The sequence below is a fragment of the Eumetopias jubatus genome, unplaced genomic scaffold, assembly GCF_037043125.1.
Source record: "Eumetopias jubatus isolate StellerSeaLion01/CBP00866 unplaced genomic scaffold, mEumJub1_p1.0 scaffold_9, whole genome shotgun sequence".
NCBI lineage: Eukaryota > Metazoa > Chordata > Mammalia > Carnivora > Otariidae > Eumetopias > Eumetopias jubatus.
Window position 1 is genome coordinate 32,458,355 of NW_028274815.1, and position 12,175 is coordinate 32,470,529.

General features: G+C 35.2%; 1 protein-coding gene across 1 annotated transcript in view; it reads right to left on the bottom strand.

The window, feature by feature from the left end:
* Window positions 1-12,175, bottom strand: part of MAP4K3 (mitogen-activated protein kinase kinase kinase kinase 3) — a 184,945-nt gene that overhangs the window by 59,986 nt on the left and 112,784 nt on the right. Inside the window, exons 5-11 of the mRNA XM_028117156.2 lie at window positions 9,643-9,698; window positions 8,993-9,040; window positions 4,658-4,700; window positions 3,073-3,145; window positions 498-629; window positions 221-283; window positions 55-136 (exon numbers count right to left, since the gene is read on the bottom strand). Coding sequence (XP_027972957.1) covers window positions 55-136; window positions 221-283; window positions 498-629; window positions 3,073-3,145; window positions 4,658-4,700; window positions 8,993-9,040; window positions 9,643-9,698 — 497 coding nt within the window. The remainder of the gene's footprint in view (window positions 1-54; window positions 137-220; window positions 284-497; window positions 630-3,072; window positions 3,146-4,657; window positions 4,701-8,992; window positions 9,041-9,642; window positions 9,699-12,175) is intronic.

Genomic DNA, 12,175 nt, shown 5'->3' on the forward strand with positions numbered 1-12,175 from the left:
TTGGATGGCATTTTATCTTTTGAAAAAAGACATATTTCAGGGCAAAAATAATACCTGTAGTAACTTCTCAGCAGTAGGTCTTTTTTTTGGATTTTTGGTAAGTGCCATTTTCACGAAATGATGAAAACTATTTGACCTAAGAAATTTTGAAAATTAATTTTTAAATTTTAATTCTTTTTTTTACTCATGATTATAAAGTAAGTAACAGAAAAATACTTACCACTTCATTTTATCCTTTAGTTTAGGAGGCTGAAAATTACTTTTTGTCATTAGAAACAATGCTCTGAAAAATCAACAAATCATTACACAGCATGTTAAAGATTTCATATTTTAATATATAACATAAATAATTCTATTACTATTAAGTAATTCTATTACTACTAATAAGGTAGAGCAAGACTAAGAATATTATTTGTTCATAATGTAATAAATACTGGGCAGGGGGAGGGGATTACCCTTAATTTAAGCACAGAGTTCTCCAATTATGACACACTGACCTCATTGGGTGTAAGTCAAACATAGGTGGCTGAAGCTCAGCAAGTTCTATGGCAGTGATTCCTACTGCCCAGAGATCACAGAGCTGATTGTATCCCCCTTTTCTCTCAACGGCTGCAACTTCTGGAGCCATCCTGAAAGAAATATTCCAGGAAAACAAAAACAAAACAAAAAAAATCTTCTATTTATTGTATTTTCTTTCATATTCCCACAAGAGGCACTTGGAACTATATCTAAGTTGAGGCCTATTTAGGCCCTGATATCTGAAAAATACGTAGTATTTCAAAGATCTCTTCCAAGATCTTGACTTTGTAAGATTCTCCATCCCAAGACCCTACTGGTGACTCCTTGGTTACTTTGCCATACTTACTATAAAGGTTTATAAAACTTTATAATTATAATATAGCAACATATCCCACAGTTGTCCATACTCCATCACTTCCTCTGTACAATTCTGCAGAATTTTACAGCGAAATAACATCTTTCAATAAATGATCTATAATTTTTAGCTCTACCTGCTTACACCAAAAAACTACAATCTGGCTTCTGTTTTCATGTGACCGAAACTATTTATTGGGGCATCAATAATCTTCATTTAGTACTTAACTCATATTTACTATAAAGTTAATTGGCAATTTTTCAGTTTTATTATAATGGTGGAAGTTATAAAAATAAGTGTTTGCTTTTTAAAACTGTATTTATTTAGAGGAAATTGACTCAAACTTAGGTTTCTTTTTTAACTTTCCTATTATAGTCTTATTCTAATTATTCTCTATGAAATTGTATTTGACTGATTTAAATGATACTAATTTTCAAATATGAAAATTTTAAATCCTAAACAGTTTTAAAAATAACCAACTCCTACATATCAAAAGAATGATTTAAATAAGTAGCTTTACAAATTCACATTTGTCGTCCTACTATGATTTCAGGCAAGTCAAGTAAGTCAGTGAAGTTAAACACACACACGACACACCAACCCTCTAACTTTCAAGATGCTTGTTCTTAAAATCTTTCTAATCTTAAAATACTCCTTAAACATATTCAAATTACTATAAGAAAAGTAATTTTAAAGTATGTCAGTTGTTACTTTATTGATGGCTAGATTCCAGCTTGCTGGTAGAAATGCACTAGCAGAGAATCAAAGTGCATAAAGCTGATATGCCTGGCTTCCCATGTTAGGTGATGTTCTCCATTTCTCTATAAAACGATGAGTGAAAGTATCCAGCTAGTGTACTTCTACTTCTGCTAGTTAGGCTGTATGCTTACCACTGTCAACTGAGTTCATCTCTGAGCCTGTTTATTCATTATATTACATATATTATTATATAATACTATAAATAATATTATTTAATTAAATGTTATGAAAAAACTGATCTTGTGATGAAGTTAAAAAGAGTTATGAAAATTAAAGTGAATTCTTCCGAAAACCTTGTTAAAGACAAGTTTCTAAAGACAAAACCAAAAAACCCGGCAAATTAGGTAAGAATATGACAACTGTAAAAGACTAGGAAGGCTATAGACTGTATAATTCCATTTGTATGACATTCAGGGAAAAGGCAAAACCATAGAGACAGAAATCAGACTGGGTGTTGACAGAGGGTAGGGATGAGGGAACAGAATTTACTAAAAGGGGACAAAAGAACACTTCCTTGGGTGCTGGAAACCCATCTTTTATATTGATTATGGTGGTATTTCTCACTATCACAGCATACAAGTTTCTCAACCTTGAAGAACTGCACACCTAATAAGGCTAAATTTATACATCATAAGTCTGACTTTAAAAAAAAAGTCACATGCTCTGTACATCCAAGAAACACAACCCCGAAATATAGCTGAGGCATTGTGGGTATAGTTTACATTATTAAGACAGAACTCTAATTAGTGAGCCAGTCAAAGAAAAGGTCTTGGTCCTATGGCAAAGAAAAGAAAAAAGTACACTCATATGCCTTAAATTAAAATAAAATGTTTAAGGTACGTATGTATTAATTTTGAGTTTGCCATTGAACAGACATTTTTTATTAACTGAGTAACTGCCAACCTTAGTCACTTTGGACAAGAGATTCCATTCTGTTCTACATCCCTAGAGTTCATGTGGGAAAGGCATGATACTAGAAAGACAGATGAAGTATGAGAATGTTCCCAAAATTTACTTTGCCTAATTCACAATTTCACATGCTCCCAAGATAGTTCCTACTTTCTTATAAGAGGAATAACATTAGCTTTTAATCTCTGAAGCTGGAGGTGGAGATCAAGTTATCGACAAACATTTGCTAAGTACGTGTAAAAACCATGCCGGACCCCAGAGAATCAATGAGAGTTCCTTTATATCGAGGTTCTCAAAAGCCATTATCTACCTTTTATAGCCTTTTTCACTTAATGAAAATAAACATGATAAACTATTCTTTGGCTGTGTAATCCATCCGCAAGTATACATGTCTAAATTGCTTAAGCTACTGATTATCTTCTTAATCTGTTTTAGTCCTAAAAATTTTGACCAGTCTATTTCTTAATAAATGCTGTATTCAGTAATGATAGAAAAACAAAAAGTTAAATTGTCAATTAAAATACAATTACCAATATGGTGTACCAATGAAAGACTTCCGTTTGGCAATTGTAGCTGTAATCTGTGCAGATACTCCAAAATCAGCTATTAAAAAAATAAGAAACATTTAGAAAAGAAAGCTGAGGGAAAGTAAAATTTACAGTAACATGAGAAGAAACTTTTAATAATTCTTTTCATTAAACTAATTTCACAGAAATGAGATATTCTTAAACATCACATTAAAATTTTTAACTTTTATAGGTTAGCACTAAAATATCACAAAGTAGTATATATCACAGCCAAATAGATTCCTATATATCCCTGCATGAATCAAATGACAACAAAAGTCAAGATCAAATGATTTTGATGAGAAAGAGACAGCTGAAAAAATTTAAGTTGCCAGACTTAATAATAATATAATTTCAAATTCCCAGGACCTGAAATTCAAGGAATATCACTGGAAGGGACCATAAGTTGTAATATATTCCATTCACTTCCTGCCACACTCATGATGACTGACGTCAAACAAACTAATAATCTACTGGCAAATCTACCCTAGCTTGAAAAGACATCCAAACAGAATATTCTACAAAATCTCACCTCAGCAATCCATTCTAATACCAACACCAAATACTACCAGAAAATCTGTTTTTATATAGGATTTGTTGCTATTCTTTACATGTTGAGTTCTAAATATTTTCTAGCTTTTAATGGTCATTTCTAAGTCCTTATCAACCAAGATATATATAGGATGTCTGCCAGGAAGGGACATAATATTAACACAAAATATTACACTGCTGACAGAAAATGTTAGCCATCAATAATTAGATAAATGCTTTTTTCATCTTTAGAGGTGGTTTGGAAAAATTTTATTACATGTTAATTTTCAGATACATACTTTTAAATCCGATTAGTCGTACTGTAGGCTATAGTCCAAAATAGTTTTATTTGTGCTTTTACAAATGTTTTTTGAATTGATTTATCTTACAGTAATATGTAATTCAAAATAACTTTATTTATTAAGAACTTCACTTAACACCTAACAGCCATGATTTTATTTATAAAAACTACTACACTATGTATGTTTCCAGTCTTAAACTTTCAAACTTATTGAGGGTTTAAATTCTATTTCAGTCATAACCAAAAGTTACAAAATAAAAGGTACAGTTTGAAATAAAGCAACATCCAGCACTGATATTACATTCTTATATAAGTAATACTGTATTTTATTTTAAAAGCTAATGTAAAGGATGTAGGATTGCTGGTATAATTGATTTTTTGGCTTTTGTTTGTTTACCTTGTTTTTTGGTTATAAGGTAATTTTGTACAGATTATTCTTACTAAAAGTCACATCCTCAGGTTACAGGTAAAAGAATCTCTAAAGAATTATTATTTTATTATATCTTTACAACAACTCTGTCATATGTGAAGGGCAGACTTTATCCCCATTTAAGAGAAGAGGAACCAGATACAGAGAGGTTATATATGCCCCACAATGAGATTTTCACCTAAAAATACAGAAATGCTGAGGGAAAACCTAGTCCTAACAGAGGAAAATATACGCTTACTATGTTCTGGAATAAATTTGCACAAATGACAAAATTTTAATTTACTTACCCAATTTTACATGACCATTATCCGTTAACAGAATGTTAGCTCCCTTCAAAGTGAGAACATTTTAAAGTAAGAAATATTTTTTTCAGACAGCACATATAGTAGATCAAATATACATATTTAAAATAATCACAAATGGCAGCCTTAGACCTAGAAATACTTAAAATTTGAAGTATCCCCAATCAAAGTGTTACATCATTACATTCACAGGTAAACTTATCGTCCACATTTTAGGCAATCTGACTATTCTTAGAAAATGTCCGCCCTGCAAAAGGCTGCTATTAACACAATATGAATGTTATTATAAAAATGATATTTATTTTTCACCTAAATGTTATTTTCTTACTGATCAAACACTGTGACTGCACTAAAATGTGACCTTATATTGGCATTTTCAATTCCTTGTATTACATTTTAAACTTGTTATTTCCTGTTCAAAACACCTGCAAATTTCCCTTTTCTAGGAATTGATCATTGATGCAACGGTGCTGGTGTTTAAGACAGAACCTTGCTGCTTAGTACATGGGGCTGTCTATCTTAACATGTCTGCCCACAGTTTAGGCCCGTTCAGAACATAAACAACTAGCCATGGGCCAACCAAATTAAAATGTCACCTGTTTGCACGACCGAGAGATAACAGAAAATACTGATTGGTTTCTACCCCCGGTTTCTGGCACAGCCCCCTGGAAACCCTGGTTATTTCATAAGTGACAAGAGCACTAGGAGCATCTTTTATTCTAATATATGATCTCAGATCCTGGTTCTTAACACAGCGCTCTTGAAACTCTTGTAATTTTGGGGGTGACAACAGTATATTCTGTTCTAATGAGGCAACTCTGGGTGGGCTCCTGGACAGCTCCTGGATGAGGGATGGTCACCAGAAAGACCAAGCCATGATTGGAAGCTTGGAATTTTTGGCCCTGCCCCACATTCTCTTGAGAAGGGAGAAGAGCTGAAAATGGAGTTAATGATTGATCACGCCTAAAGAGGAAGCCTCCATAAAATCTCAATAGTATGGGGTGTGGAGAACTTCCAGATGAGTGGAGGTTCCAGGAGAAGGTCGTGTCTGGAGAAGGCAAAGAAGCTCCATACCCCTTCCCACACACCTTGCTCTCTGCATCTCTCCCATCTGGATGTTCATCTCTCTTATCAAATCCTTTAATAAACTGGTAAATGTAAATAATTCCCTGAGTTCTGTGAGCCACTCTAACAAATTAATTGAACCCAAGGAAGGGGGCTCAACTAATTAATTCGGATCTATATAGCCAGTTGCTCAGAAGCACAGCTGATAACCTGGGCTTGCAACCTATTAACTGGGGTGTAAGTGTGTGTGTGTGTGTGTGTGTGTGTGGTGGGGGAAGGGACAGTCCTGTGGGACTGAGCCTGTATCTGTGGGATCTGATGCTATCTCCAGGAAACAGTGTCACAATTGAGTTAAATGGTTGGACACCCAGTTGGTGTCACAGAGAACTGCTGCTTGTGGGGGAAACCTCCACACGTTTGGCGACCACAAGTGTCAGAAGTGAAGTGTTCTATGTGAGTAAGTAAAGGAGACTCAGGAAAAAAGCACACAGTAGGGAAGAGCTGGGCTTTTCCCTACACAGAGAAGAAAAAACTCAGTTTTTTCTCATTACAATGACCTAGTAACATTTTAGCCACTCCTACTTCCTGACCTGAGCCCAAAGTAACCGCTTCAATAAGCTCAAAGCTTTTGGAAGAGGTAGAAATACTATCTCCCAAGATGTATAGACTTTTTAAATTTTATTTTTTGCCTTTTCTATAACTTTTAAATGAGCAAGCAAAAGTAAGCAGGCTCTTTAATCAAAGGTGTCATCAATCATGTAATTATAGGCTTAAAGGAAAAATACTAGGAAACCCCTTTCCACCCAAAAAAGAGGAAGCCATAATATAAGACTGCACCCCGATATTATTGCAGCACTATGGAATAAGGGGAGAAACGAGAAAAAGGAGGGACAAGGGACTACAGCAGGGATTTGTTTTTTTTTAGGAGGGAGGAGGGGGGAGGAGCAGAGAGAGAGAATCTTAAGCAGGCTCCATGCCCAGAGTGGAGCCTGATATGGGGCTCAATCTCACAACCCTGAGATCATGACCTGAGCCAAAATCAGGAGTTAGACGCTTAATTAACTGAATGATACAGCAAGGATTTTAACTTGATCTAGGCCCCAGCTATCTAGATGTCTGCCATAGTGCTCAGTTTGGTCTTTCCCCGGCTCCGGGTTCATTTTACTAAATTATAGTTTATATCACATCACGTGCATCTATGGCCTTTAATGCTTCCTTCCTTCCATTCCTCTCTCCCTGAGCAACCAAGTGCTATTTTAAGCTTTAGGGTTATAGTAATAAATATAGTAATAAATAAAAATAAGCTCCAGCTCTCATGAAGTTTACATTGAATAGGAGAGAAAGAAAATCTAAAAATGAATACACACACACACACACATATGAATGAATGGACACAACAAATGATTCAAAGTCAGTAAAAGATAAGTACTTTAAAGACAGTGATTAGGGCGCCTGGGTGGCTCAGATGGTTAAGCGTCTGCCTTCGGCTCAGGTCATGATCCTAGCGTCCTGGGATCGAGTCCCGCAACAGGCTCCCTGCTTCTTGGGAGCCTGCTTCTCCCTTTGCCTCTCTCTCTCTCTCTGTCTCTCATGAATAAATAAATAAAATCTTTAAAAAAAAAAAAAAGACAGTGATTATCTGAGCAGATATCTGGATGAAGTGAGGGTGCAGAGCCATGCCAAAATCTGGGAGAAAAACATGCCAGGAAGAGGGCACAGCAAATACAAAGCCCTTGGTGCCAGAATGAGTTCTACATATTCCAAAAACATCACGTTTAGTGTGGCTGGAACAGAATGAGTAAAATGGAGAGGAGTGTGACATGAGGTCAGAGAGAAAAGCAGGGGCCAGATCACGGATAACCTTATAGGCCATGGTAAGGAAACACCTGGATTTTACACTGAGTATGGTAGGAAGCCAAGGTGGTTCATAAAGAGAAGAGTGATAAGCTCTGATTTAAAAACATCACTCTGGTTGCAAGGTGGAGAAGTGACTACAGAAACACTCAAATAGAAACACTCAAGAACAGAGCAGTTAGAAGGCTGCTACAGAAGTGCAGGTGAAATAGAATAAATCGGTGGCTTAGACCAGGGTAGAAATAATGGTGATGGGCAGAATCTCCCCAGTTAGAGTCAAACTCTGAAGTCTGGCACACAACTCTTTGTGTAATGGAGCCAAGCCCATTTCCTGTTACTCTCATACCTTCTCTTCTCTTCAGTAATACGGTGCAGCTTCTATCCTCCCTAAAATGACGCCACACTTTCTGATGTCTGTATCTTTGCTTACATTGTTCCCTCTGCTTGGAAGGCACTCCACCATCTACTTCTGACAAAAATCTATCAGTCTTTCCAGATCATCTAAGTGCTGATGTCACAGTACCTTTCTTGATTTACTTATGTTATGATCTCTTCTCCCTTTCAAGTCCAAAGCTCTTTGCTTATGTCTTTTAAGTGGCTTATAAAAAATAAAGTAAATGATCTCAGCAGGTGATCTGACATTCCACTGAAATTTCATGCAAAATATGAAGGCATGTACATAAGGACATTTTCTGAGAAGAGAGTCCATGGCTCTCATCAGAGACTCAAAGGATACCAAAAAAAAAAAAGTTAATAACCTTCACGCTAAAGAAAACTACTTCAGAAAACAAAAGGGAGAAAGAAGTAGGAAAATAGATGAATGAGGAAGAAGGTAAAAGGAAAATAACTAAGTTGGGGAGGTGGCAGAATGTTTAGAAATAACTTCAGGAGTCCTGCCATAGTACCTAGTTTACCACAGAGCTAACCCCAGCACATCCAGTGCACCTGCTCTCCTCTGCCAGTTAAATCAAAGACCATCAGAAAATGTTACAGTCGAACTTACCCATTTTGAGACATAATTAATGATAGTTCCTTGAGATTGTCAAAGTTTACTATAATATTCAAAAGCACGAAATGTTCTAAAAACCCCAACTTAATGGAAACTGATGACCTAATTTGCTTTTTACAAATAAATAACTACAGATAAACAAATATGGGGTATTACAACACTAATCCACAAATGTATCCTTTAAAAGGGTAAATTTTATGGTAATGTGAATTGTATCTCAATAAAGCTGCTTTAAAAAAGTAATAAAACTCTTAAAAAATACCACTTAGTTTTACTATAGTAACATATTTCAATTAAGAAATTCATCAAATAGATTAAGACAATTGCTCAACAGTTTGAGCCGAGTATTTAAAAATGAAGAGAAGCCATTAGGTTAAACATATGATGTATACCTTTATATCTCTGTGCATTTTTCCTTTACTGTGAAGATAGTATAATCCCTGGAGTTTCAAAAAACAAAAAACAAACAAAAATTACTAAGACTTTACTACAGAGCATATTTTGGGATGTAAAGTGATTAACTAAATAATAGTTTCTGTTTTTTATTTACTCATTACAGAAAGTCTAGTGGTAATCATTATTTTACTGAAACAGCCTAAAAGACAAAAGAATCAAGAAAATGAAAAAGACAAAGCTCAGCAGGAACCACTAACTTTCTAAAGACAAATACTTTTCACTAAACTCTGCAAATAGTCTGAAATAACGTTTAAAAAGTATAAATGCAATTAGTATTAGAATGAGTTTCAAATTCCTGTAAGGGTGCTTAATTTTCAAGCCTTTCTTTGGTATTAAGAGGAATATAAAAATATAAAATAACAAATCCATAGCACTTAAAATTTAGGAGGTCATATTATCACACTGAGGCTTTATAGTGTTTATTTGCAAATATAATTTGAGTTTACTACACAATCAAAAATGTATTAAAATCCAAGAGTTTATCAAACTAGAATGCTCAATCCTTACTTTACTTAACAGATAATGCACAATAATTAAACACTGAATCTAAAAAAGAATGGTACTTTTTAATTAGCACTGGATTTACCTGTAGTGTTTCTCTGCTAACATATGCAATTTGCAGTTCTGATAGAGGTCCCGTTACTATAAGAGAAGAAAATTAATATTAATGAAATTAGTCAAAGCACATTTTTCAGTAAATGACAAATTTTTACTAGTTCCACTAAGCAATAGCCACCTAAACAACTGTACTAAAATGTAAGCTCCATGAGGGCAGGATTTTTTAAATCTGATTTTCTCACTGTTGTATCCCCAGTGTTTAGAACAGTGCCTGATATGGGAAAGCTATTAAATAAATGTTTGTGGAATGAGTAAAAGACTGAGTCTCTGAAATTAATTATATTTTCATTTTTGCACCTCGCTGATTAGTACTACCTTTTAAATGTTAAAATAAATAAATTATGGCCAACAGGCTTAGCTAGTTTTTATCAAAGCTTTTCTGAATTGATATGTAATGCATGTATTAAGGACTTTTTTTTTTAAAGAGGGGTGGACAGAGGGGTGCCTGGGTGGCTCAGTTAAGCGTCTGCCTTCGGCTCAGGTCATGATCCCAGGGTCCTGGGACTGAGCCCCATGTCAGGCTCTCTGCTCAGCTGGGAGTCTGCTTCTTGCTCTCCCTCTGTGCTCTCTCTCGCTCACTTTCTCTCAAATAAATAAATAAATAAATTTTTTTTAAAAGCGGGGAGCAGAGGGAGAGGGAGAGAGAGAGAATCTTAAATAGGCTCCACACCCAGCGCAGAGCCTGAAGCAGGGGTCGATCTCACAACCCTGAGATCATGACCTGTGCCAAAATCAAAAGTCAGACAGTTAACCCACTGAGACACCCAGGCACCCCACATTACAGCTAGTTTTAAGTCAATATTTTTTCCCTAAAATTATTAGCTTTATAGCTATAAAATTAGTATGTTCACTATAAAAATCCAATCAATAGACAAGTTTGGAAAGTGAAGGTCTCTTCCTTACCCAAACTATTCCTCAACAACAGGCAATATCAATAATTTGTCCTAAAGCCAACCAGATAATTTTATATAAAGACACATTCTAAATGTATGTATAGATCTCACAGAAGAATATGAATGGAATCATATTACAAACACAATTCTAAAACCTACCTTTTTTACTCACCATGGACAACTTTCTATATCAATACATATAACTCAATCATAATATTTTTCTGTGTGCATCTATCCACTACTGAGACATTTAAGTAGTTTTCTCTTTTTCCCTACGAAATCACTTTAAAGTCTCTCTACATTAGGTGGGAGAGACTATTCTAAAAATTGAATTAAGTTCCAATGATGGAATCTTTTGCTAGATAGTAACCTCTTCGTAAAAATGTTTACTCTGGGTATTTGTGGTATTTTACAATTGTGGAAGAGAGAAATCTATTTCACTTAGATTTTGTTAAGGACAAGTCTGGGTTTGAACGTCTGAAGATAAGCCATATAACTAATTCTTGTGGTCTGTAAGCACCTCTTATTCAGTAAGATGGGACTCCCTTTATATTTGTTTCCCCAGTATGGCAAACACCCTGAAAACAATACCTAGAAATGAAAGAAAAGAATATTTTAAATAATCTTTTAAGTGCCTAGCTAAGTTAAAAAGTAAGAGACTTGCCCAGGAGCCAAAAACAAAAGGGGAAATGAAAATCAGAATGGTAAAAATGTGAAATATTCTGTCTCTAAGAGAAAGGTCAATCTTGGTAAGCTGGGGCTTTAGTTTTATCCCCTACACAGGGAATAGAACAGAAGAAAAGGCCCTTCATCTGTAGAGGAACAGTTAAAACAAATATGCCCCTAAAACCAGAACCTTCAAGGGTTACATCCTCACCTTAAAAGGATAGACAAGGACAAGGAGAAGACTAAGGATTTTGTGTCATGGCCTGGGACCTGGATAGGGGAAAATATCTTCTAGATTCTGTCACACAAGCCTCTTCTTCACTCAGGTTTAGGGTTCAAATACATTGGATACACCGAGGTCTTAGGATCACAGAAAGAAGATTAAAAACAACAACAACAACAAGAATACCACTGTGGAAAGACCCACTCTCAAAAGCCATATGGAATTCCTGCTGAAGCTGACCTCAGAATTCAAAATTATTAAATAAGTGGAAAGCAATTCACCATAAATGACATAATAGAATGTGGAAAACTGTTAAAGAACAGTATTAAACAGAAAGAAAATATTCAATGGAAAAAAGCATTATATTGGAACAATGAAAGGTTCCAATGTTAGTTCTTCAAAGAAAAAAATAAACAAAAGGAGAGAAGAAACTCATGAAAAAATATAAATTCAAAATGTATCCCCACACACATACCTGTGGTAATTTAAAACATGTCTACAAGTGTTGGAACTTAATTCCCTTCCCGAGTATGGGCTGGACAGAAATGACTTGCTTCTAAAGAACAAAACATGGCAGAAGAGACAGTATACACCTTGTGCAACGACATCATAAAAGGCTTTGTGGCTTCCTCCTTGCTCTCTGAGACTATATGCTCTGGGGAAGCCAGCTACCATACCGTGAAGACTATGGCCAGATCCACATAGTGAAAAATGGAGAC